This window comes from Porites lutea, chromosome 8 (genome assembly GCF_958299795.1).
Source record: "Porites lutea chromosome 8, jaPorLute2.1, whole genome shotgun sequence".
Classification (NCBI taxonomy): domain Eukaryota; kingdom Metazoa; phylum Cnidaria; class Anthozoa; order Scleractinia; family Poritidae; genus Porites; species Porites lutea.
This window is the reverse complement of record NC_133208.1, coordinates 24612765-24639473: the sequence shown is the minus strand read 5'-3', so window position 1 is coordinate 24639473 and position 26709 is coordinate 24612765. Positions and strand designations below refer to the sequence as shown.

The 26709-nt window shown below is 39.4% G+C and overlaps 3 protein-coding genes across 3 annotated transcripts; all 3 read left to right on the top strand.

Moving 5' to 3' along the window:
* Nucleotides 1–3362: 3362 nt before the first annotated feature.
* Nucleotides 3363–4531, top strand: LOC140945394 (uncharacterized). Its single transcript, XM_073394427.1, has 2 exons — nucleotides 3363–4388; nucleotides 4475–4531. Exons 1-2 carry the CDS (start codon nucleotides 3363–3365, stop codon nucleotides 4529–4531), a joined length of 1083 nt encoding a protein of 360 aa, XP_073250528.1.
* LOC140945393 (uncharacterized) lies at nucleotides 4532–7796 on the top strand. The gene has a single exon (XM_073394426.1). The coding sequence runs from the start codon at nucleotides 4824–4826 to the stop codon at nucleotides 7794–7796; it is 2973 nt and encodes a 990-aa protein (XP_073250527.1). The 5' UTR covers nucleotides 4532–4823.
* A 17938-nt stretch (nucleotides 7797–25734) lies between these two features.
* Nucleotides 25735–26709, top strand: LOC140945392 (QRFP-like peptide receptor). The gene has a single exon (XM_073394425.1). It carries the CDS (start codon nucleotides 25735–25737, stop codon nucleotides 26707–26709), a length of 975 nt encoding a protein of 324 aa, XP_073250526.1.

Sequence of the window (26709 nt, the reverse complement as noted above, 5' to 3'; positions counted from 1 at the left end):
GTGGAATTTTATTATATAAACACCAGTGAAATTTAGCTAGATTCTTAGTCACTAGTTTATACTTTTTTGAAAATGTTGTACTTTGCAGAAATAGCCAAATTAAGACAAAAATGTCCACAATAAGTGCTAAAAAACACCTTTTTTTGTTCCACTATTATGTCATTTTACCATATAAGGTCAAGAGAATGCGCAAAATATGAGGCCCTAATACACTGTAGTGTCGTGGTTTAACGAGTTTACAACAGGGTGAATACCAGTGGATGCAAAAGGAGCATTCGCACAGAATGAGGATGTTTTGGATACTCTTACCAGGAAATAGAGGCCAAAATAACATTTTTTTGCAGTAGGTAGAATAATTAACCTCCCATTCAATAGTTTAGCATATAATGCGCACAAACATTTAGCTCACTGTTATTGTTATTCTCACAGAGGGAATCAGCATGTTTTTTAATTTTCTTACAAAAGAAATAGAAGCCTTTCACAAAAGAACAATTTTTTTGTAGTGCAATAATAAACCTTTTATTTGATGGTTTAGCATATAATTATTCGAGCGGACATTTTGCTCATTGCTCGTATTTTTCCTCGCCCCTCTGGGGCTCAGAAAAATACTACACAACTCGCAAAATATCTGCACTTATTATATGCTAAACCATCGAATAAGGTGTGTGTATTCACTATTGTGAGATGGAGGAAATATTGAATTTCGCGATGAACATGTCAATGATTGTTATTATGTACTAAAGATTTTTAAAATCTTATCTTCTTAGCATTGGAAGAACATGAAAGTGAGGTCCTCGAAGTTGAATGTAGCATAGAATGCTCTCTGCTAGGTGAACAAGAGCAAAGTCATTCAGCAGGTACTGTTATAATAATTATTGCATGATTACAGAAGATGATATTTATTATGAAAATAATAATATACATGGAACCATTTGTTGAAACTGATTGTCTTACAGCAGTGCAAATTTTAGTAAACAGAGTGCAAAAGTGAGGAAAAATTATGCAAATAAGAATAAAAGAAAATTTTCTCAGAGAATGAAAAAATGTGATTAGCTAATAAACAATAGAAATATATCTGAACCAATCAGGTGCCACAATCTGCTGGTCACCCCGTGGGAAGCCAGACAGGTAACTTGACAAGTGGAAAAATAGCTAGCATACAAAGCAAAATTTAGTTCTGTTACGACAAAATACTATTGAACAATTGAAAACAAAAACCAAATGTAAACGTTGTAAACAGGACCATATATTGATTTGATGTTTGAAGCTATTGTGCAAAGAAAAAGGATTTTCAGTGAAAATTGAGAGTTTCTAGCATGCCAACCTCGACAAACTGCTTAGTCAAGTCCTTCTACACCAAGACTCATGAGTAATAAAAACAAACAAGTGGGCAACTATAAGCCCAAAATGGTCTGAAAATTAATTATTATGACAGCTATGGACACACACTGAAAGAGAAAGGATACACCTGTCCATAACTATAGGGACAAACAATTCAGTTCCTCAATTTTGAGATGCTAAAATAAAAGCCAAACAACTTAAAAAATGTTGCAAAATTAAAGCATACAAAGGTAGGAGAGTACATGTAAATTGTTTCATGTATATTATTAAAAAGTAATCATATGACTTTTCTCACTCAATTTGGAATTTATTTGCACTCATGTGTTTTTCAAAAAGCTCAAATAGCATTAGCCCTTTAAAGGGCTCATTCAGTTTTGATATTTTTTGAAAAGCACAAATTGAACTCAAAGGCAAGTGACTACTTATGCAAACACTCATGCCCCATTCACACGGTACCCATTCACACCAACTAAACATGTATTAAAATGAAAAACAGACACAGAAAATTGGGCCTCAGATTCTCACACAGGATTCAAAATAATGACCTTCAACCATTCTGGTAATTTGAAAGAAAGTTAGGAAGTAAGCAGCTATTATAAAGCAAACAATTTTAACTGTGTTTTAATAAACAACTTTGTTTAAGCTTTGGTGTAAATGGGGTTAAATATTTTGTTGAATATAAATAAACAAGAAAAGGGGAAACAAATGATAACAATATCTGTAGTGAATCATGAAAACAAATGCCTGTAAAAGATCCTTGCAAATAAGGGAGAGGACATGCGGAGAAAAGTACACCCACTTTAGGATAGCTCCATGGTATGAATAGGTTCAAAATAGTTGTAGCACAGCATGAAGGTCCTTTCTACAAGTACAATTTGTAGCAGTTTTCTTTAGAAAATGAGGTAATGTTGGTAAAGCTTGTGATAGGCAAGTTTTATACGTTACATCACAAGACTGATGACTGATTTATGAAATCTTAGTCAGTAGTTATCACCACTTAGAAAACGATTTTCAAGCGTTGTTCTTTTATCTAAGGTTTGGAAAAATATTGTGTATTTTTTTTTTGAAATCAGGTTCTGAAATCAGTAACACAAGCACCATTAGGTAGGCAGGCTGTAGCCTTGCATAGCCCAAGAGTCACAGTTCTATTAATTATTCTTCTCCTGTAATTGAACAGCGTGCAAAGAAAGTCGTGTCTGATAGCCTGGGGCTAGTGGATTTTGCTATCGGCCTAGTGGTTTTTGTTCTTAACTTGCCTGACGGGCAAGTGCTGTTTTTTGGGAAATTCAAATTACAGAAGGATTTTAATCAATCTTGCTGATCAAAAAGGTTTGGGGGCTAGTGGAAATGACTTGTGGGCTAGTACATACTAGCTACAGCTTGCCTGAATGGCAGGCTGTAAAACTGGCTTTCTTTGCAGCCTGTTGAATACCCCAAACAACTTCACTTATCCCTCAGGCATGCTAAAAAGAGAGTCCACTAATGCTACTTAGCTTATATTGTGTAGTTGGTAAATACAGATAATTCATTTACTAGGAGAAGAGATGGAAAGGGACACCCTTGTAGTAGTTAATGCCCCAACAGAGGGAGCAAGCAACGTGCAGGAAACACAGCAACCTCTTCCAGAAGTAAATAACAGTAGCCACTTAGAAGATGACTGCCTTATTGCTAGAGCAAGGGCAGTTGGTGTGGACTATGAGTTTGCAAAGCCTGGTGAAGTGGAAACGGAGGATGACAGGAGAAAAAGACAGCGGCGAAACTAAAGAAGGATATCAGAACAAGAGAAAAGGTTGCGTGAAGCTGTTGGAGATCTACCACCTCCTCCACCTGCAGGGTCAAGTCAGCAAGAAGATAATGCATACAGTGCTATTCGTGCATTTGAGGTGGAGCAGATGACTTATGCATTCTTCTTTTGTGAGGTCTGCAAGGAAAGGTGACTGGAGTGCAAGGGCACGAGAAACATGTGTACTTGCTGTAGAAGAGATAAGAAGGTGCCAAAAGTTTGGTCAGGTGAGAATAACATGGATCCAATGGCTGTTCCTGAGATTTTGTCTAACATGTCAGATGCTGAACAGATGCTGATAGCCAGGCTAGCACCTGCTGTTCATGTACACCTACTGAAGCATGGAGGTATTGCCGCAAAGGGACATTGCATTGCTTTCCCACAGGCTGTGCAAGAACCGGCCACTATTCTTCCACGCCTACCAGCGGAGGTGGATATCATACGCGTGAGAAGACAAGGAAAAGATGATACCCATAAGGACTTCAGGGTTAGAAGACACCGTGTTGAAGGAGCCCTTCGTTGGCTCAAGGACAACAATCCTGCTTATGGTGATGTTGTTATTGATGGCGCTCGCATAGAGAATTTACCAGAAGATGGTGAGTTGCCAAATTTGAGGACTGTTCAGTTCTCTGAAACAGAACGCATAGACGACCAAGGCCCTGCACCACAACAATTGGATGTTGGGGAAACAGACAGTACTGATGACTCAACAGTCTCTGGAATTATTCTTCCTGAGCCCGGAGTGAATGTGCAAGCACAAGTAGAAGCAGCCATAAATGAAGTTGTTTCTGAACCTCGGGAAGATGAGGCTGGAGAAGCACAACGAAATGTGCAACGACCAGTGATCCCTTGGCCGACCATGGGCACAACACCAGCATCAGAGTTTACCACTCCCTACTTTTTTACGATGGCGTTTCCTTGCTTATTTCCCTATGGAAAGGGAGATTTCCATATAAACCGTCCGGTGACATGTCCCACCCTGCAAAACTGGGCAGAGCACCTGCTGTGGTACCAAGACGGAAGGTTTGCGAGGCATAAAGTCTGGAAGTTTGTTGTCCATAATATGATCATGAGGAAGCGTGCCCTGGAACAGAGTCGGTTCTTTGTTGATCAGCAACTTGGTGACCCACAAATAACTGTTGCAGACCTGCAAGAGCGACTTGAGAGAGGCGACACTTTTACTGACAAGTTGTTGTATTGTGGTGCAAATCTACGTGGAACAGCTCAGTACTGGCATCAGAGACGTAGAGAGCTTTGTGCCTTGGTTGAGTTCATGGTCAATGAGAAGCATGGGTTGCCTTCATTTTTCATGACTGGAAGCTGTGCTGAGTTTTACTTTCCCCCACTAAGGAGACTATTGGAAGAGTACATCTCACAGACCACAGGCGAAGAAGTCAACCTTGCTGAAGATAGCAATGCCCGCTTCAAGGCAGTACAAGAAAATACTCATGTAGTGGTGAGTTACTTTGACCTGCGTACCCAGGCATACCATGAGAAGGTACTGAAGCCAGTATTTGGGGTCTCTGATTATTGGTACCGCTATGAGTTTGCCAAGTCCCGTGGTCAAATTCATTGGCACCAACTCAGCTGGAGGGAAGACAGGCAACCGCATCAGCTATTGCATGAAGCTCGTGAAGATGGTTGCGAAGAGGAAGAGTATGCAGCTAGACTTAGTCAGTGGGCAGACGAAACCTTTGCCATGACAGCATTACATCCAGCTGGCAATGACGAAGAAGGGCAGCCAAGAAAAGACCTCTGGCCACCACCTGAGGGAACGGCTGAGCCGATATCAGATGATAGGGATCCCTTAGTTAAGATGCTAATGCAGATAGCTGCAACACAAGATGCAATACTGGAGGATCATTTGCTTTTAGTAAACAGGGTTGGACTCCACAGTTGCTCTGATTACTGCTTGAGAACTCCTCGCCATCCGGAGCAAGGACTGCAGCCGAGAGAACGTGTATGTCGGATGGAGTTTGGAAGCGAGTTCCGCCCAGGGAAAAAAATTCACAGTAATCCGGAAATTGTGGAAGATCATAATGGAGCTCCCCGCCTAGAGATGCCACGTGACCATCCACGTGTGGTTCAGCATTCTCGTTATCAGTTACAATCGTGGAAAGCAAATGGGGATGTAAGCTTGATTCTTTCCAATTCCTCTCCGGACAATCCTAGCACAGATGATATCATAGCCATAATTGACTATGTGTGTGGATATGCTTGCAAAGATAGCGAACCCACTGGTGCAACTTCTGATCTCTTTAAGGACATGGTGAATGCTGTTGATGCAGGTGATGCAGACCAGGTGACAGGCAAGTCAATGTGTGCTAAGATGCTGATAAAGACGGTAGGAAGACGAGATATCAGTGGACCGGAGGCATCCTTTGAACTGAGTGGGCTAGCACTTTGGCGATGTAGCCGTCCATTTACCTACTTGTCAATGTCAGGGTCAAGGAGACTTGAACGTGATGGTGAAACTGCAACTCGCAGCACCCCACTGGATAAGTACCTTGCACGACCGCAAGATGAACACTGTTCTTGGTACCACTTTGCATCGAAGAACGGTAATGTTCCTGTTGTAAGTGGTGGTTCTATGCACGCAACATGGCCACTGAATGAAGACCACTGCAGGACCATGCTCCTGTTACACTGGCCAAGCTGGTTTGACATCCAAGAAGTGAAGGGGGATGCTGAATCTTGGATTGATCGCTTTAAGGACTTTTTTATAAGTGTTGACTGTCCAACATTTGTGAAGGCCCAAGTTGCTAAGGCACAGCGTATTGCAGACCACCCACAAGAACCAATATTTGAAGAGGATGAGGAAGATGATCCTGTTGAAGCTGAAGAACAGCCAGACTGGGTGCATGTATATGCAGGGCAGAACCAAATGTGTGAGGGTGTAGAAAGGGACTTTGATTATGATGATGGTAGGGAGGACTATGACTGGAGCAGTACCCGTATTATTCTCCCTGAAGGAAAAGACCCAACGCAATGGCTTCAAGAAAGCATTAAAGCAGATGATGAAAGAGAGACAGAAAGTACAGAGCTTGATTTACCTCAGGTGTGTCCGTTGTCTCTAAATGAGAATCAGAAAGCCATAGTGGGGCTTGTGTTGCACACCCTGTACAACTTTGTTGAAAACACTGAATATTACCTTCCACTGCGGCTTGTTGTCTCTGTAACTGCTGGTACAGGAAAGTCTTATGTCATAAAGTGTCTCCAGAGGTTAGTGCGGCAAGTTTTTGAGGCCAATGATGCAATACAGGTGATAACTCCAACGGTGAATGCTGCCTATCTCGTTCAAGGCAGTACAGCTCACAGCTTTCTTGGAGTACCAACAGGAGGAAGGCCTCGCAATGAGTTGACTGTACCTATGGGTCCCTTACTAGAGAAAATTCAGAAAAAGTGCGAAAATCTGAAAGTTCTGGTTGGGGATGAACGATCAATGTATGGACGCACAACAATGGGCTGGATGGAACAGCATGCACGTTATGCAATCAACAAAGGAGCCAATGCAGATCAGTTATGGGGAGGGATTCCTGTGGCAGTGTTTATGGGAGATAATGTTCAGCTTCCCCCTGTGTGTGACACACCCGTGTACATCTCAGATTGCCGTAGTGCACCATCTAACCACGGTCGCTTGGTTTGGACAATGTTTGATAGCGCTGTTGAGCTTACTCAGATAATACGGCAGAATGAATCTGAACAACAGCTGAGAGATGTGCTGATGTCACTGAGAAATTATACGACAACACCCCAGCAAATCCATTGGCTACAACAGTTTCAATGGCACAATCTACGCATGTCACATGGGCCAGAACTCCTTGCTAGGATGGATGAGCAAGGTCTGTATGTATATCCCACAAACCATCTTGAATGGCAGCGTAATAAAACAAAGCTGCTTGAGTGTAACAGACAGCCAAACCACCCAGTAGCAAAGATCAAGGCAGTTGACAATGGCAGACATGCAGTGAAGGCCGACAGTAATAAGGCGGGAGGATTGTTACCTCTACTGTATCTTTGCCGTGACAGCAAAGTCATGCTGGTAGTTAACTTAAAGGCTGACTGGGGTCTGTACAATGGGGCGGTAGGCACAGTTGTGGACATTGTGTACAAAGATGGCCGCAGACCTACTGATGATCCTGCTCCAGTACCCGATGTGGTTCTGGTGAGGTTTCCAGGATATAGGGGACCACCGTACATTAATGAAGATCCTACACTTGTACCAATTGTACCGGTAAGTCGTTCCACTGATTGCGCATGCCGATGCAAGCGTCTGCAGGTTCCATTGCGACTGGCATGGGGAACGACAATCCACAAATGCCAAGGGATGACTGTGGGCGCTGGAGAAGCATTCAGGTATGTAGTGGTTCACCCAGGGGACCATGGCTTTGAAGCCAGAAATCCAGGAGCTCTGTTTGTGGCATTGTCAAGAGCAAAATCAGCAGGTGGGGAAGGAAGAGATCCTGATTTTGCTTTTCATGAAGATGTATTGATAAACAATGACAGGTTCAGACCTGTGGACACTCCAACTACAAGAGCTAGAGCAGTGGAGATTGAGAGACTGCATGTCTTAGCAACTCAGTGTCGGCAGAGAAGGGTTTTAGCACCAGCATATAGGGAGGAAACCTTTCTCAGACTCGTAGAGTGGGTTCAGTCTCAAGATCATCGTTGAAACATGTGGTCTAAGTGTTGACAATTGGTTCAGAAGTGAAAGCCTTAGCATGGTGGTGTCTTGTTTGCAGTCATATCAATAAGATAGCCCTAATGCATATGATGTGATGAATTGTACATATCCAAGCACGGCCAACAACAGTGCAGTTATGCTGTAATCAGCCTGTGTGGCTGAGGGCCTTTGTGGCCATGCATAGAAAATAAAAGTGCCATTATGCTGTAATCAGCCTGTGTGGCTGAGGGCCTTTGTGGCCATGCATAGAAAATAAAAGTGCCATTATGCTGTAATCAGCCTGTGTGGCTGAGGGCCTTTGTGGCCATGCATAACAAATAAAAGTGCGGTTATGCTGTAATCAGCCTGTGTGGCTGAGGGCCTTTGTGGCCATGCATAACAAATAAAAGTGCCATTATGCTGTAATTAGCCTGTGTGGCTGAGGGCCTTTGTGGCCATGCATAACAAATGAACTGGCCGTTGCTGTAATAAACCTGTGCAGACAAGGGTCTACTATGTGGCCACACTTAACAAATAAAAAGGCTCTTAAGTTGAGATTGGGATTAGGGCTTTTGTTGAAAAGAATATTACTCCAAAAGCCAGTTTTTCAGCAGAAAAGTAAGTTATTGGAATTATTTCATTTTAGCAATATGGTTTTGTTAAGTCTCCTTACTTTATTTAACTTACAGTAAAAACCTGCATGTTTGATGAACCTACTTTTTGAAATTCAGTGAACTCTCGCCTTGTGGACATCTTGCTATAAGGAACACCCTGATAATATGGACGGCAGCTAAATACCAAGCAAAAATAAATTACAGATGTTCATTTGACTGAAATAACCTTCCACTATTATGGACTATCACTAATGAAGACACTAACTCAAGCTCCTTATAGTGTCCACTTTAAAGGAAGTTGACTGTATGGCAAAATAGGTTCTTGTACTTTGGATAGTTATTGGAAATTAATATTTATGCATACTTAGTAAATTCTGGTTAATTTAGGTCCATTTTTCTGTATGAAAGATATATTATAGTCTTTAAGCAGCAGAAAAATAAATCCTGTTTTTGCTTCAGTTCTAAAATCCATAAGTGTATCTCTATAGTTTATCATAATAAACTATAAACCAAATAAAAGAGCCTGCTTGATCTTTCTTGGTTTAAAACGTGTAGGTTCTTGTATTATTGGTTATTAAAATGGATCATTTCTACTTGTAGGTTTTTTAAGTAAACCACTTCTTTTACTTGGTGGTTTTTACTGTACATGTAGTTATCAAACTTCATTGCTCTTGTCATTTCTTCAATTAAATGCTAATGGCATTTGTTTTCACAATGTCACTTCCAAAGGTAGGTAAAGTTCAGATATGCCATGTTACAGTTATGGGCTTAGTATCATAGCCTTGAGTGAAGGCAAAGCTGAGGTTGACCTTTTTTGATACAAACCTGCTTTCTTTGCTTATGGAAATTATGCTTAAAAATACTAGTTAGCATAACATAATTTACATAATCAAGCAGGAAGGGTCGTATGAATACATTACAATGTCAACTCCAACCTTGTTCTCACCTGTAACTGTAAAATGGACTATTTAAATAAAATTCTAAGCCTCATTTTGTAAAATGGTGAAAGACATATTTTAAAATACAAAGATCTTTCAATTGAATAGTCACACCATACAATGTAGGATTTGTCTTCAAAATCAAAAGGTAAATAATTATTAACTGTCTTACAAGACTACATTGTTCACTTTGCAAGTGAAAGGGTTAATTAGCATCCGGACCCAGCCCTTGATTGTATGTGCATTCTGTTGGCTCAGTTTTTTTTAGGAAAAGCTTTTTTTCCTTTTTCCTTAGTAGTAGTGTATTATAGCTAAGTATGGTAAATTTAGAGATAATCAACAAGTTATTGAAGTCAAACATGTGATGATAAAAAACCTTATAGAGGTAATTGCATACATGTAGTTAGACTTAATTAGTATATATATTTCTTCAACAACCACACATACACATGAACTTCTGGATAGACTGTGCTGAACTGCTGAATAGATTCCATAAACAATATTTCACATTTATTGTCCCCAACTGCTGATTCCATGAATAACTGTCAGACAAATAATAAACCTTAACTGCTTATCCCCATGTAAACAGCTTCAATATAAAATGAAGTCTATGCCTCTGTTCAAAGTGACCAGTGCCAATGGTATTACTGCAAAACAGGCTGGTGCTCCAGGTGCATTGTCATCATTACCAAGATTAATCAAGTATGTATGCTACTATAACAGTTCTTTTAATCATCAGCTTGGAAGCTAGCCAACAGATTTTCCGTGTTTACGACAGTTTCAAAATTATTCGAGGAGCATATACATACTGAAAATCAAAACCTCCATTATAAACTACATTGTTCTTCCTGCAAGACACCCACAACCAAAACTGACATTGTCAGGCTAATTGACCAGATGCTGCAGAAATTGGAGAATGACCATATGAATGGTTAGGTACAGTGAAAAACTTGCATCTATAACTGTGATGATCTTCTTCCTATTCTGCAATTCCAGTATGTCTTGAATAACATACCGGATATAACTTTATTGTGTGAATTCACCATGGATAAATTAATCTTTCCTTGCTGGAAACCAGTTTAATTGATCATTGTCACTTTCCAAGTCATTATCAATGGCATTCCATAAGGTTCAATTCTTGGAGTGGTTTCGTACATGGATTTACAAAATGATCTTCAACCTTGTACAACTGACAAGTCAACTGTTGAGTTTTATGATGATGGCACAGGTTTAAGCGAGTAATCATCTCTGGCTTCTCCCATTACTCTGGAGAGCACTTTATAGAGAGAACATCACCAAGTCGTACAAGAGTGTTATCATCCTTCAAAAGCAAAATGGTTGTCAGTATCTCAAATACTGTCTCTGTCCTGTTCCCATTACATCACAACATCATTGAAAAGCATGTTGATGCCTTTTGATCAGCAGAAAGATACCTTTGCAAAATTGAAATATTTTACAGCATTACAACAGCTCAAATAATGGGAGCTGTTCTATCACTTAATAACATGATATTAGAGCTGAGTTTCTGGCTGCTGACCATCTGAAAACATCAACTGAATAGCAACCGATGCAGACATTAGAAAGAAGCAACGTTGAAAAGACTGAAGTATTTATTACTAAAAACATACTGACAACATACCAACAGTATTGTCTTAATATAATTATACCAGAGAAGCAATGGGGATAACTCATTAATTGATGGTAATCCTCACAACAAAAGCAGAGCTGCATACAAAATGGACAAAGACAAAGGACCCACATAATCTTGTGTGTTAAATATACAAACAGGAGACAGATGGAGCATGCATAGCCTACGGAGTGGTATTCCAGTAGATATAACAAAAAAGGGGGTGTTTAGTCCCATTTAAATAGACTTTAATAATGTTAATCACATAATATTATAGCCATTTATCATAGTTTTAATCTTTGTTGCATATAGTCATTGTAACTTTTTTTTATTCCAATAGTAAACTGTACTTAGCCTGGTAACAATAATTTTATTCTCCTTTCCTGTCACAGAAATAATCTGCAATTTAATATAGATGGCCATAGACTTTATCAGGGTTAACTGTTATCCTTTTAAAATAAAGTTTATTAGCAATGGTAACAGGACTGAGTGGAGTCCAATTCGGTCTGTAATCATATGAGTGATTAACAAAATTGGACGACCGCGTAGCGGGAGTCCGATTTGTTTAATCACTTTTGTTTGTTGATCACTTTGGTATTGTGCGATAGCCTTGCGTGCATTAAATGACAATACCACTCAATAAATTTTTAACGGCAGAAACTAGAAATCCTGTCTCTAAAGATGCACGGTCACAAATACTGTAAGAATATGTAATTGCTTATTTCTTGTTACCTGGATCGGAGGCAGCACAGGGGGACACTGTACTGTTGTATCTTCATATAACGAATGGAGGTTCGGTAGATGTAAGTTGTCTCTCTTTGTTCCCTACGATCTTCAAGACAACTCGTGAACACATTCTCAACTAGTTTTTTTCTTTTGTCTTTAGAATTGGCCCTGCGCCCTTTGAAAACCCGTAATATTGGCAAACATGTATGACTTCGGTTATACAAAATGGCGGCTTACCTTCTGGACGATCGACACCGGTAGACCTGGGCTCGATTTTGTGAGCCAATCGTAGGACACTGATTTACCACGCCCCTGATCCGCCTCCGGTCCCGCCTCCTTTGACTCGGCCCAGCTCATCGAATTTTTTTACAACAGCATTTTCTTTTGCCATTCGCGCGCACGGAATTGACGCTCAAAATTTCTTTCATAGAATCAAAGTCAACAAGACTTTAGCAAAGACTGATCAAACAATGTGAAAATGGCTAAGGTATACAATATTGCGACTGGCCAATACCAGTCTTCATCAGGTTTATTTGGGAAAAACATGAAGAATATACAGCATATATACTACTTTAAAATAATAAACGGAAGTTACAGATGTACATGGTAAGGATTACATAATGAATATAGTTCGTTGCAATTTTTAATTCCCAGAGGCCCGATGGTTTTAGCTTTATGAATGAGGGAAGCCTCGCGTGCGTTCCTAAGACAATCGCTTTCATATCTAAGTATTTCAATTGTGATAAGTAACATATAGGAAACAGAGTGATCATGACCATTGCTGAGAAAGCGTTCTGAAACTGCGGTTTCGATGTAAACCGTGTTTTATTCTTAGTTTTCACATGACGTCACTAAAATTCAAAGTACAAAACTATCGATCCTACTGAGATTTGACTTTCATGATGTATTAGAGCATCTGAAAACTAATGTTTATATAAATTTTCGCTTCAAAAGGGTTCTTTGCTTTTATGTTAGGGTATGCTTTCTCTAACCCGAATCTTGGTGAGGGTCTTTGTATAATTACCTCCTTTCATTTCCCAGATTCTGGACTTGAACTGTTGAACGGTTCTGATTTTTATTTTGATCTATTTTGAATGGCGTGACACTGAAAACCAGCAATTGGAGCATCTGGTGCATTTACTGCTGCAGCGAAAAGAACCGGGAGTGGCCCGGTCATTGTTACAGTTATTAGTCTCTGGTAATTGGGCTCTAACAAAAGTATCGCTTAAATTGTTAGGATGGTGGTAAGCTACCATTGGAAGGTTTTCAAAATCATTTCTACATCGTTCTGAAAAGTAGAGAACATGGGAATATTTGTGAACAATGTACGCGACATTGGGCAATGTAGGGTGGTCATCATCATCATTATTATTATCACTACATTATTGTTGTAATGAGATCGGGAGCTCCGCTTTTAGGCTTGGCTAAATATATATTAGATAAGACATGCTCGTATAAATGGTACAGTTCGCGTCTTATTTAAGACGCGTCTTACATAAGACGCGTCTTATTTTTCCTCGTATAAATGGCCCTATAGTATCAACCTGGCTTGTTTGGTCAAGATCTTTATCATGGTCTCGCTCATTTTTGCGGTTTTATTGAAAAAATCATTGGGACTATAAAATCACAGAAAACAAAGAACTTGGCAAACAACCAGCCATATTGACGACACATCTAATCAATGACATAAATATGAAATCGTAAATGTCAATAAGGGTATGCAAAGCTGATGGGTTTCAAAATCATGTCAGCTTAAAGACTACTTCTATATTTTGCGAAGAATTGTTTAAAAACAGCTTTTTTTGGAAGCATGTTACTAAGCTTTACTTCAAGTATGCAAACGCAGACGTATAATTGGTGGTAAGGTTAGAGCCCTTATACTCACCCGTAGAGAAACGTTCAACATGAACACAACGTACAGCAAGTGTATCGAGTTCCCAAAACTTCCCCAGTCTGATAAATCCGGTAGCAGAAAAACTTGGGAAAACAGTTGCTTACAGTCTGATCGCTGTTCTTGCTTTGGCGGGAAATTCTCTCATCGGAATCATTGCCTGCAAAACTCCAACTTTAAGAAAACCAATTAACCCATTGATCGTGAACGTGTCCATGTCAGACTTGCTTTATCTAATATTCCTGTTTCCTGTTCGACTGGCGGAATTGCACGTTGGCTCGTGCCTTATTGGTGGTGCCCTTGGTCAGGCCTTGGGCAAGCTACGCGTTTTCCTTGCAGATGTCTCATCGTTAGTATCGATTCAGAGCCTGATTCTGATAACAGTGAATCGATTCTGAGCTGTTGTAGTTCCACTCCCTTCCTCCCTCATCAGTCTCAAGCGTTGTAAGTTGTCCGTTTCTGTCACATGGATTGGCTATAGCGATGGAATGACCATATCTGTTTGCTTTCAGTCTTGTTGAAAACCCAGAAGGAATGATGTGCCAGCGTCAGTGGAAGGAGGCCTTTGGAGCGAAAAGCTCATATGCTATTTTCCTCCTATCAGAGGCTATGGTGTTTGTTTACATCCCTGCCGTTCTTTTGGTTGCACTTTACTCCATCATCCTGATCAAGCTTAAAAAGCAAGCCAATCCAGGTGAACAGTCAGCCAACGCTGAGGAACAACGGATAAGAAGAAACCGAAAAGTGCTTAAGATGGCCATAGCTATAGTTGTGGCGTTTTTTATTTGTTGGATACCATTCTTCACTAACCAGTTAATATTTTATTTCGCATCGGACAGCCTCGTTTGGTCTTCTTGCAAATTTATTCTATTCAAAACTGTCACCTCCTTTATGACTTACGCAAACTGTGCTATCAACCCGATTATCTGCCTCATTTTTAGCAGTAACTATCGCAATGGTCTTGAGAGATTTGTTACTTGTCGGCGTGGAAGGTTGACGTTTGAAAAATGATTGTTCTAAAGCTATTCGTCAACGAAGACCGAATGTCCAGAACTTTATCTCTGCAAAATAAACCGATTTCATCTTTTTGGAGAAGAAGAAAACTAAACCAAAAGGCTCCTTACTGCATAAGTTAGACTTTCCTATAAAGAATCTTCTGAATTTATTGCTTCTTACCCTCTAAACAGTGCAGTTGTACATTAAAACGATATGCCTGTGTTAAGCTCACAACGCATTAAATTAGCATATGGTGAAGTTATATTCGACAAGCATTTTAGCGATACTGTCCCTTGAGAGCCGCCACCTGCTGCCTTGTGACACCATGAGAATTATCATTAACAGAAGTTAACAACAACAGAGGTCCAAAATGGAACCTTGTAGGACAACGCAATTAACACATTTGGTAGACGAACATTGCTCATTGTGTTAATGGTTCATCGCAAATATACAGAAATTCTTGTCAAATATAACTTCACCCTAGCAAAGTCAATGTGTTATGGCATCCTTCTCTCCTTGGAAAAAAGATGATCTGTAAAGTATGTATTGCATCACATGACTTTTTTTGGCCGTGCATGTTGCTTTCGTAATACACAGAATACACAGAAGAAAGGAGAAAGGAAGAAGAAGAAATGAAGATGTGGATGCGTAAGCCGGAGAAGGCCTAATAGATATTTACCGCCTTGCAATTTCCAACATTTTTATTTTCATCCCGGTCCTGCTGGTTGCACTTTACTCCATCATCCTGGTCAAACTTGAAAAGCAAGCCCATCCAGGTGAACAGTCAGCCAACGCTGAGGAACAGAGTACAAGAAGAAACAGAAACGTGCTTAAGATGGCCATCGTTATTGTGTTGGCTTTTTTTTGTGCTGGACCCCCTACGTCGTTAACGAGTTGATATCTCTTTGTTTGCTCGAGGGTATTACATATTCCTGTAGTTCAGATATATACACTTATCTCAGCTCCAATCTTATCTCCGCATATTGTGTGATCAACCCAGTCAGTTGCTTCTTTTTTTAGCAGCAATCATCGCAGACCTCTTAAGGGATTTCTGACTTAGTCCGTAGAACTGTGCAAGTTTAACTGTAGACAAGAGACGTATAACTGCGAGTGCTCCGGTTTTTTATTGCAATAAAAGCCTAACAGCGAAGCTTCCGTCTGTATACAAAGGTCCCGTCCACACGAATCCGGATACTTTTGAAACCGCGTACTTTTCTTTATACCAATCAGCCTTCCGTCCACACGAAACCAGTGAAACGCATATTATGAAATCGCTCTCCGGAGTGGGTTTTTTTGGATCCGACGAGTTTGGTTATTTCGTGTGGAAGACTGAAAATGGGTATTTTTGATGTCAGTTAAGTCATAAACGCGAGTGTAGTCTCAAATGAAAACTCTCAAATTCAAAATGATGGACATTACAATCACTCTACAATGTTCTGTTTGCAACTTTGCTTGCTCTTATCGCTATTCTTATCGCATGCGTTGTGCTAATTCAGGGGCACCCAACGAGAATATAGTTGAAAACCACTTAAACATAGCATTGTTAAACGTATTTTAGTACTTAAACGTTAGATATAGGCATATTTTTATCCTCTAAAAAATTTTCATCTGTTCGGATTTCCTAGCTGAAAGTCTAGTGATCCGAAAATTACAGGGATCAAAACTTACCTTTTCGAAAATTTCAGCCCGAAAAGAGGCTCCCGAAAATTCTAGGGGACCTTTTAAGGGTAAAAATCCGTTAAAAATGGGCAATTATAGTGGTTTTTAGATGTTCGAAAATCCTAAGAGAGGCAGGCAAGCAAGAAATTTTGCAACAAATGTTCCGAAAATTCTAGATCTCAAATCGTCTTCCGAACAGATATTTTCCGAAAATTGTCGTTGGTTGCCCCTGCTAATTTGACGACAAAAATTAGCCATTTCAAAAGATGAAGACTCAATCTCATTCTGATTATGAAATCTTTAAGTTCGAGACGAAGGCCGGAACCTCGTCAAAGTCGATTTTAGGTTCGTCTGACGAGAACAAGTGCCTGGTGAGACAAAGTATAGGCAGGAATGGCCATTGTGCTCGATAAAGCTACAACAACATTCAGAAATGTCGTGAAATCACATCGCAGGCTCTGTTTGCACATGCTTACTAATTAACTAGTAACCAGAAAATGAATGTAAATCGCCAGTAGCGTATTCTTCTGGATGGCTGAATCATCCACTCAGCGGCGGATATGCCACACTGAAGTCGTGTAGACGCAAAACGGCGAGTCCAGCATACACGGATTCATGTGGACGTGGACTCATAGTAAAGGTGCAGCTGTATAAAACTTTAAGCTATTGCAATACTCGACGTTAAAATGATTGTAAAGTCCACGTGAATGTCACAGGACTAATCTTCCCGAATTTAAACATAAATGAAAAGTTAATGAAGATTCCATAAATATCCGATTGGACAAGTGGCCGGAAATCCTTGCCGTTTGAGTCTTAACACCGAAAGAACGGTGACCTGAACTTCAGCTAGCCTGCGAAAGCAGCATCGGTTTCTTCTCGCTCTTCGCTGCTGTGGACGTTTCGCGAAACGTCCTCAGCGGCGAAGAGCAAGGAGAAACGGATGCTTTCGCAGGCTAATCTTATTAATAAGCGAGAGCGGCGATAAAGGAGACCAGTCAGTTAATCGAGCGGCCTATAATTAGCGCGAGAGTGAATAAACACGGAGATAATGCGAAACGGTTTTGAAATACTCGTTTTGAGCTACTCTTCCTCAAATGTATCTTTGAATTCATGATAAATACAGCTCTACAAGGTTCGAACAGTGTGAATGGCAGAGAAAAATACTTCAACGCTTTTAACTTTGGTGTAGTGGTCGCATGGCCCAGTGGTCAGCGGCCGCACTTTTTGGCTGGAGGAACTGTTGGGGTCCAGGTTCAAATCCCGGGGTGGCTACTTCCATTCTTTTTTTTCTTCGTATTTTTACCCTTTGGCTTTCTCACTACTGACCATGTTAGCTTCGCGAGATTTTTGCGAAAACATATTTCTAGTTTAATTTGCTATTTGCATTTATATTGACAAGATATATTGCTTAAAGGTTTCATTAAAGTAGGCGTCATTAGAGACTAAAGCAACGTTTTAGATGTCACAATATTAAACTCAGCGACGGTTGAGTGGTATCATTTTCAGTAACTTTTAAACAAAGCCGTAACGAAGTCGACTGTAGAAGGAGCAGATGACTTGTCCAGCTGCCCCATTCAAACGTATGACTTAACATGTTTAATTAAACCATGTTTTTAAACATGAAAAACGGACACAAAAAACAGGACCACAGGTTTTTAATTACAGAGGATTCAGTAATAAAATTCAACACGTTTTGTAATTTGTAATAAAGTTGCCATCAACCTAAAATTCTTTTATGAAGGCAAAAAAAAATTATACCGTCTTTGACTAAACAGCTTTTAAACATGTCTAAGCTTTGGTGTGAATGGGCCATAGGCCCGATCAACTGGATGAAAATTTTCCAAAATAAAATCGGTAAAACAAAGAAATTAATGGTCAATAAAGTTCAACTTTATCCGCTAAGCAGTCTTTCCTTTAACTTTTTTTATGAGAAAAAAAAAAGCAAACAAACAATCAAAAAAGAAAGAAAGAAAGGTGCTGGACCTTACTTTAAACAAGGGTCTATATTAAAAATGCAGAGGATAGCTGTATCGTTATAGAAAGTTGGCAGTTTATACAACTGACTTTATACCATTTGCGTCATTAACAAATAGAAGCGAAAGTTAAATGTTCATTTAACAATTAGTTCATGCGTCAGCGTGAGTATGTAAAGATATAAGGCAAACGGGAAATTTGGGGCTTGAGAGTTGCTTTAGTCGAAGACGGAATGGCAAAGTTGTATCGTTATGTCAAGTTAAGCACTAGTTAAGAGAATTGACTTTACACCGTCTGCGCCAATAACAGAGGCAAAAGTCAGTGAAAGTTAGCTTAGGGACGAAGTGAAAGTTATCTCAGGGAAAAAATAAAATGTTTTTAGTAAATTAGCTACGAACAGGTGTGCCACCATAACTGATATTAATGACCATGCAGATCATAAATAATCGTAGCGCTTTTCTAGAAACGAGTATTCATCAATTGGTCCGATGGCGTTTACGCAAATGCAAACGTTTTGAAGATATAGACAATGTGGCACTAGTGTGAAAGTCTCTAATGTCTCTTAATTCGGTTTATTCATATTTTATTGGGAAAGAATCGATCATTGATATTTTATGGGTGTTATTAATAAAACAATCATTCTACACCCGCTTTCTGGATATGGAATTATTTTAGGGCGAACGAGGCACGTTGCTTGATCCTCTTATAATAACCTCTTTATCTTTGTGGAAGTAGGCCAAAATATTTTCTAACAATGAATACTAATCAAAGACCTCTTTCTTGCTGCAGGCTAAAACCATCTCTTTGATTCTTTCATGTCCCAGTGGTTTTCATTTGATCCATCTGGAACTTTTTTTTTTTTAATTGCATATAAATTGATAATACTCCTCAAAGGTTCCATTGAAAGTCGGCGCCATTAGACACTAAAGCAAAGTTTTTGACACAATATTAAACTCGGCGACAGTTGAGTGGTATCTTTTATTTTCAGGTACACCGACAGGACTGTAATAAATTTCAACGCGCATTGTAATTTCCATTAAATTTCTCATCAACAACCTAAGAATTGTATCAAGGAATAAAGTTTTAAACCCTGTCCAACTAATTAGCTTTTAAACATGTTTAAGCTTTGTTGTGAATAAGGCATGAAAAACCTCGACGACGAAATCGATGAAACAAAGCAACTAAATGGTCATGTATACTATGTTATTTTAAGGTGTACACAAACTTGCAAGCCACATTATCGGCCTTCGAAGTTTAGCTTTACCCTCTAAGTTAGCTGTCTTCCCTTTAACTTGTTTTGAAAATTAGAATCTTGGCTGTTTGAGTTGCCCTGGCTCTTACAGACCTGGACCTTACTTTAAACAAGACAATTTGTGCCTTTTACAAATGCAAAGGATAGGAGGTAATTAGCACATTTCCAAACCGGAAGATGAAGTTTTATTGTTATAGAAAGTTAGCAGGTATAGTAATACAAATATAACTTTATGCCATCTCGTCATTTACAAAACTAATTAGAGGAAAGACTTATAATAAATGTTTCTTTAACAATTAGTTCATGCGTCACCGTGTGTTTGTTAAGATATAAAGCACTGGAAAGTTTTGGGCCTAGAGCTGCTCGCTTCGCTCACGGATAAACGAAGTATTAAGTATCGTTAATTATAGCTAGTTAAGGCCCGGTTCAGACGCCGCTCCACTCATGTGCCGAACCTAACTGATGAATTAAGTACGGCAAAAGAGCGGCGTCTGAATCAGTTTGGTACGGCAGTTTTAGTTTGGTGAGGCAAAAGCGCTAAGTTCAACAGAGTATGTCGAACTTTTGTCGAACTTAACTCAGGTTCGACACACGGTACGCCGTCTGAATCAGATGTCGCGCCAGTGTCGCTCCAAAGTCGAACTTAATCAATTAGGCACATGAAAAGTACGGCGTCTGAACCTGGCCTAAGCACAAATTAATAACAGAACACCATCTGCGCTTTTATTAAATAGAGTTTAGAGAGAAAGTGAACGTTAGCTCAGGGACAAAAAATAATTTTTCAGATATTTTTAGTAAATTAACTTTGAACAGATCAGTGTGCACCACCATAAATGTTGGTAGTCAGATCACACTTATTCGTGACACTTTTCTAGAATGAGTATTCATCAACTGGTCCATTAGCCTGGGACCAGGCTCCGCTCGCAGATTTTTCTCCTTCGCCCTCTCCCCACTGCGGAGCCTGGTCGCAGGCTATTGGTCCGTTAGCGTTGAAGCAAATGAAAAAGTTTAATTGATATAGACATGTGGCACTAGTGTGAAAGTCTCTAATATCTCTTTGGGTGTATTTTAACAATTTTTTTTTTTCCGGAAAGGATCGATCAATGATATTTTATGGCCGTTTTAAAACAATTATTCTACCCGCACTTGCTGGATATGAGATGATTATGGCCAACGCGGCACGTAGGCCCATATTCAGTGCGAGCACTTTTGGAATTAAAATAATTGTTGATTATCGTGGGTAACGTACAATTAAATGCAAAATCAAATGGATTTCTATTGAAAGCATCATGATTGTCACTTCCTTCTTCAATATTTGTACCTTCTTTATTTCAGCTACCATCTGAGTGAGTTTAAAGTTGCTAATGTCATGAGAATATTGCTGTTAGGTCTGTGCTTAAGTGATAAAAATAACCTGACATAGCCCCTTTAACACCAAAGAGGAGCAGGTGGGCCCTCTAATAGTGTACAGTGGAACCTCTATATAGCGAAGTCCTCGGTATAACGAACGACTTTCTTCACACCATGCATTAATAGCAAAATATACCCAAAAAATATCGATTTATTGAAACCTCGGTGTAGCCAACAAATTTTGTCAGTCTCTTGGCCCTTCTTTATTTTATCGAGGTTCCATTGTAGAACGGTCGTGACGCGATTTGTAGTTTGAAATGAATAAAACGAGACCGAGGATGATTAACATTGTATTGAAAACATTTTTTTATTGACTCACTACAGTTGGAAAAAAAAAAGGTTTCAAATAATAATATTCTGGCTCTATGGTCTGCTTTTATAATTATCAACGCCTCAGTGGGAGGAGGCCTTCGGAGAGAAAAACCCACTTCCTATTTACGACTTAGAACTGAAAAGTATAAGCGCTATATAAATATTTTATTATTATTTTATTATTACTTAGCAGAAGCCATCGTGTGCTTTTGTATCCCTGTTGTCCTCTTAGTGATACTTTACTCCATCATCCTGATCAAGCTTAAGCAACAAGCTCATCCAGGTGAACAGTCAGCGAATATTGACGAACAGCGGACAAGAAAAAACAAAAAAGTGCACAAGATGGCCATAGCTATTAATTTATTGTTTTTCATTTGCCGGGCACCCCTTTTATGTGGCCAAGTAATATATTATTTTTCACAGGACCACCTGTCTTCCTGTATTGTTATGGTAACAATATTGTCACCTCCTTTATGGCTTACGTAAACTGTGCTATCAACCCGATTATGTGCCTTATGTTTAGCAGCAACCATCGCCACGTTCTTAAGGGACTTGTGAGATGCTGCGATGCAGTTCAACAGTTAGAGTAACTCTTGAAAACTGAAAGCTATGTCGGAAGCAATGGAATCTGAGTACGGCCCTTGGCCGGTACTCAAGACCTCGGGCACAGTTTCTCCCAATACGGACCTCCCAGCCGGTGAATAACGTAGATCTATAATGACCTTATTATTGGCATACTGATTCTAAGTTCTACAAGACCAGTGAATGCCAAATTTATGCAACAGGTCAAAGATTTAGCAAACAAAATTCCATTTGTAGTTGATTTAACTTTGCTCTAGTAATCATGACTTGTGTGTGTGTATGTTTTATCCCGGCAAATTTGACCTCTTTGAACACGGTATTTTATTTTTTGTCTTCCACATTATAGATGGTTTTCACAGTGACGTCATCAAACTGTTAAGTCAAAACAGCGAGGTTTTACGAATTCTTATTTAGACTAGGTTGAAGATAAACAAAAAATAAATCTTTGTTCAAGTTTCCATTCCCGTAGCATGTATCATTTCGAAAATACAGCAATACGAACTTCCGAGTTTTCACAGTGCGTGACACCAAAACAGGAAAGCTGTCTCGTTGAAAAAAGTCTCTCCTCTTGATTTTCAGCAGTATAACCATTTCAAGTATTACAAGATAAGTTTATGCGCACGTAGCCTGGTTCTCGAGTGAAAAGAAAGAGCTTTTATAGAAAAAGTGAACTCCAGATGTTTTGTTGATTTCCGGCGGCCATATTGGTGGACCAAAACGGTACACCAATATGGCGTCTCCATACAAAGCTCTACAAGGGTGCATGAAACGTTTCGGCAAATAACTCAGAAACTGTGGGCCACAAAGACCTGAGACTTGGACAAATTGTTTATATATTAGTCTTTTGTAACATGCCATTTTCTCGGCTTCTTCCACTGGACGGTTTCCAATTTATTTTTTTGTTGCGTGACAGTGAAAACGATCTATTGGTGACATTCCATTGTTTGCTCAATAGTTTTGCTAAAGTTGTTGTTCCACCAACCTCTGAGATCCGACTGAATCGACAATTTATTAAACTAAACAGGAATTTAGGTATCTAACTGAAAAAGAGCGAAGCTGTGCTTTTGAGAACAGCTGAAATGGCTAATGGTGTCCCGTTACCCAAATTTTATGTAAATATTATTGCGGTAGGGTCGACGAGTTTTAAGAGTTCCAAAAGGAGTTGACTGCAAGGATGAATTCATCTGTGAATGACTGTATTAATTGAAATGAACTGGTAGCAGAAGCATAATGTAAGAGCTGGCACAAGGATGCGGTATAAACCTTTGGTGATCTGAAATAATGTAAACCGAACATAATTTAGTAAATAAATAAATGCGAATATATAGGAATTGTCTAACCATGAAACGCTAATTTGCAAAGGTCGACCCCGGGGGGAGGGGGGGGGGGGTACTCCCATACATTACCTATACGAGGATGTGCCGCCCAACGGGGTCGTGATTTTGACGCCCCCGATTTGGAACGGGGTATCCATTTCAGAGGCGTTTTCTAGAACGGGGTATAATATTTCGAACGCACGAAAGCTCCAGTTTTGTAAGCAGCCATTTGAAATTACTCAAGGACAGATTGCTTTTCAAAATACGGTTCAATGCGTTAACAAGCAAACTGTTGTACTCTTGTTACACCCTAGAACGGAGTATAAAAAATTGGCCCATTTATAGAACGGGGTATCAGTTTTAGGACGAATTCTAGAACGGGGTATAAAAAATTGGCCCATTTCTAGAACGGGTCATCAACTTTAGGGGAATTTTTTTTTAGAACGGGGTGCCAATTTGGAGTCCCGGGCGGCACATACCCACCCAAAAAATACCCAAGTGCCCCCCCCGGGAGGTCGACCAACAGACAATGTCGTTCATGAATATAATTTTTTCTTCTTTTTTTTTTTTTAGAATTCATTTTTTTAAGATTGTTATTTGCATTTATTATATTGACAATATTCCTCAAAGGTTTCATCAAAAGTAGGCGTCATAAGACACCAAAGCAACGTTTATGTCTCAATATTAAACTCAGGGACAGTTGAGTGGTATAAATATCTTTTTCAGTAACTTTAATTTAAAACTAACACGCACACACAAAAACAAAATTGCCGCCGATAACGAGGTCCTCTGTAGAAGGAGTAGATGACTTGTCTAGGTGCCACATGGTGCCCTATTCACCCTAACTAAACATGTTTAATTAAACCATGTTTTAAAAAATGAAAACGGAGTCGATAAACAGGAACACACAGGTTTTTTTTACACAGGATGCGTTTACAAAATTCAACGCGTTCTTGTAATTTGCAATAAAGGCGTCTTCAACATAAGGTGCTCTTATGGAGGAAAAAAATTATACCGTGTTTGACTAAACTGCCTTTAAACATAGACCGATCAATATAAAGAACTTTGAAAATAAAATCGATAAAACAAAGCAATTAATGGTCTATAAAGTTTAGCTTTATTTGGTAAGCTGTCTTTCCCTTAACATTTTTTTTTTTTGAAAAAACAAAGGTTGGTTTTCAGTTGGGGTTTTAAAAAATGTATTTCTTTTTAATTTGGTGGACCTTGCTTTGAACAAGCGTCTTTTACAAATGCATAGGATAGGAGGTAATTAGCGCGTTTTCAAACGGGAAGACGAAGTTGTATCGTTATAGAAAGTTGGCAGTCAATACAAATTTGACTTTATACCATTTGCGTCATCGACAAACAGAGGCGAAAGTTAATTTTTAACGCAATTAGTTCATGCGTTAGCGTGGGTATGTCAAGATATCAAACAAACGGAAAGTTTGGGGCGTGAGAAATGCTCTAGTCGCAGATGGAAAGGCAAAGTTGTATCGTTATATTAAGTTAAACACTAGTTAATACAGAATTGACTTTACACGGTCTGCGCCAATAATAGAGGCAAAAGTCAGTGAAAGTTAGCTTAGGGAGAAAGTAGAAATTAACTCAGGGAAAAATAATTTTTAGATATTTACGAACAGGTGTGCCACCATTAATGTCAATGGTAATGCAGGTCATAGCTATTCTTGGCGTTTTTAATTTCTAGAAATGAATATTCATCAATTGGTTCGTTGGCGTTGACGCAAATGCAAAAGTTTAATCGATATAGACATGCGGCGAGTGTGAGAGTCTCTGAAGTCTCTCTCCGATTGTTTTATTCATATTTATTATTCTTATTTTATGCGGTTAGAATCAATCATTGATATTGTAAGGCATTGGGTGTTTTTAATAAAACAATCTTTCCACCCCCTCTTACGGGATATGAGATGTAATATGGCCAACGAGGTACGTAAGGTCTGCACGTATCCGGCCAACGCGCGCTCTCGTGGAATAACTGTCCATTATTGTGTGTTGAGTTCAATGCAACATCAAATGGATTTCTATCAATTGATAGCATCATTGTTGTCGCGGCTTCCTTCCGCAATAATATTTGTACCCTCTTTATTTTAGGTACCAGCTTAGAGAGTTTAAGTGGGCTATGTCATGAGGATGTTGCTATCCTAGGTAAAAAAAAAAAACCGTGATATTGCCCCTTTAAAACCAGTACTGAGAGGGCACGCTGCAGGAGCCCTCTAACAGAATAATCGTAAGTGAAGTAGTTGAAAATGAATAAGGTGAGACCGAAGATGTTTATCATTGTATTGAAACCATTTTATTTTCTCATGACAATAAGAAACAAAAATATTTTACAATATTTCAGCACTATGTGGGGGGGGGGGGGGGGGGGGGAGGAGGCAGGGAGGGTCAAAGTTATTTAATGAGAACTTATTTAGCATTTTTAATATGAGACCATTAATTGACACTTTTAGATTGACAATTCAGTCGGAGAAACTATAATAATTTGTCTCAGTTTGCTGTCATTTTCTTACAAATTAAAATATAATGGCGCCTAAATGTTGTCAGTGGTAGAATTATATATAGAACAAAGAACAGAAGATGTTTTTGTAAGCAAGAGACTCAAGAGAACAGACCTGTCGAAGAATCAGTAAGCATGAACGCAACAGCAAATGGAAGCTGCTTCAGTTTGATACATCCAGAAGCACTAAAAATTGGGCAAACGGTTGCTCTCAGCCTGATACTTGTTGTTTCGTTGGTTGGAAATTCTCTCATCGTATTAATTGTTTACAAAACACCAACTTTGAGAAAACCGATAAATATGTTGATCGCAAATATGGCCATGTCCGACCTGTTCTATCCAATATTCTTGGTTCCTGTTCGTCTGGCAGAAGGGCACGCTGGCTCGTGGCTTGTTGGTGGTACCCTTGGTCAGGCCTTGTGCAAGCTACACCCTTTTCTTTCAGACGTTTCCTCGTTAGTATCGATTCAGAGCCTTGTTCTGATAACAGTGGATCGATTTGTAGCTGTTGTAGTCCCACTCCGTTCCGCTGTCTTAAGTAGAAAGCTGTGTCTATTTTTCATTATCGCTTCGTGGATCGTCGCAATGGCCGTTCATTCGCCATATCTTGTTGCTCATAAACTTGTTAAATACCCAGAACGACTGAGGTGCGAACTTCTGTGGCAGGAAGCCTTCGAAGGAAACACATATCCAAATTACCTCCTAGCATGTGCTATCGTGTTTTTCTACATTCCGTTTGTCCTCTTGGTGATACTGTACTCCATCATCCTGATCAAGCTTAAAACGCAAGTCCATCCAGGTGAACAGTCAGCCAATGCCGAAGAACAGAGGACAAGAAGAAATAGAAACGTGCTCAAGATGGCCACTGCTATCGTGGTAGTGTTTTTCATTTGCTGGATACCCTTAGTCAGTAACGCGATAATAGACGAATTCAGTGCACCAGACAATCTTATTTTTTCTTCTTGTAGTTTTTATCGATACTTTAACGTCACCTACTTTATGGCTCACGCAAACTGTGCTATTAACCCGATTATCTGCCTCATTCTTAACAGTAACTACCGTCAAGCTCTTAAGAGACTTGTGAGTTGCTGTGCCGCCGATGCAGTGTAA

Excerpts from the sequence above, each read along its gene's own strand:
- LOC140945392 (XM_073394425.1), top strand. The coding sequence starts at position 25,735 with ATGAACGCAACAGCAAATGGAAGCTGCTTCAGTTTGATACATCCAGAA.
- LOC140945394 (XM_073394427.1), top strand. The coding sequence starts at position 3,363 with ATGGATCCAATGGCTGTTCCTGAGATTTTGTCTAACATGTCAGATGCT. Across the intron at positions 4,389-4,474 it reads GTAGAGAGCTTTGTGCCTTG|GAGACTATTGGAAGAGTACA; the intron begins GTTGAGTTCATG and ends TCCCCCACTAAG.
- LOC140945393 (XM_073394426.1), top strand. The coding sequence starts at position 4,824 with ATGACAGCATTACATCCAGCTGGCAATGACGAAGAAGGGCAGCCAAGA.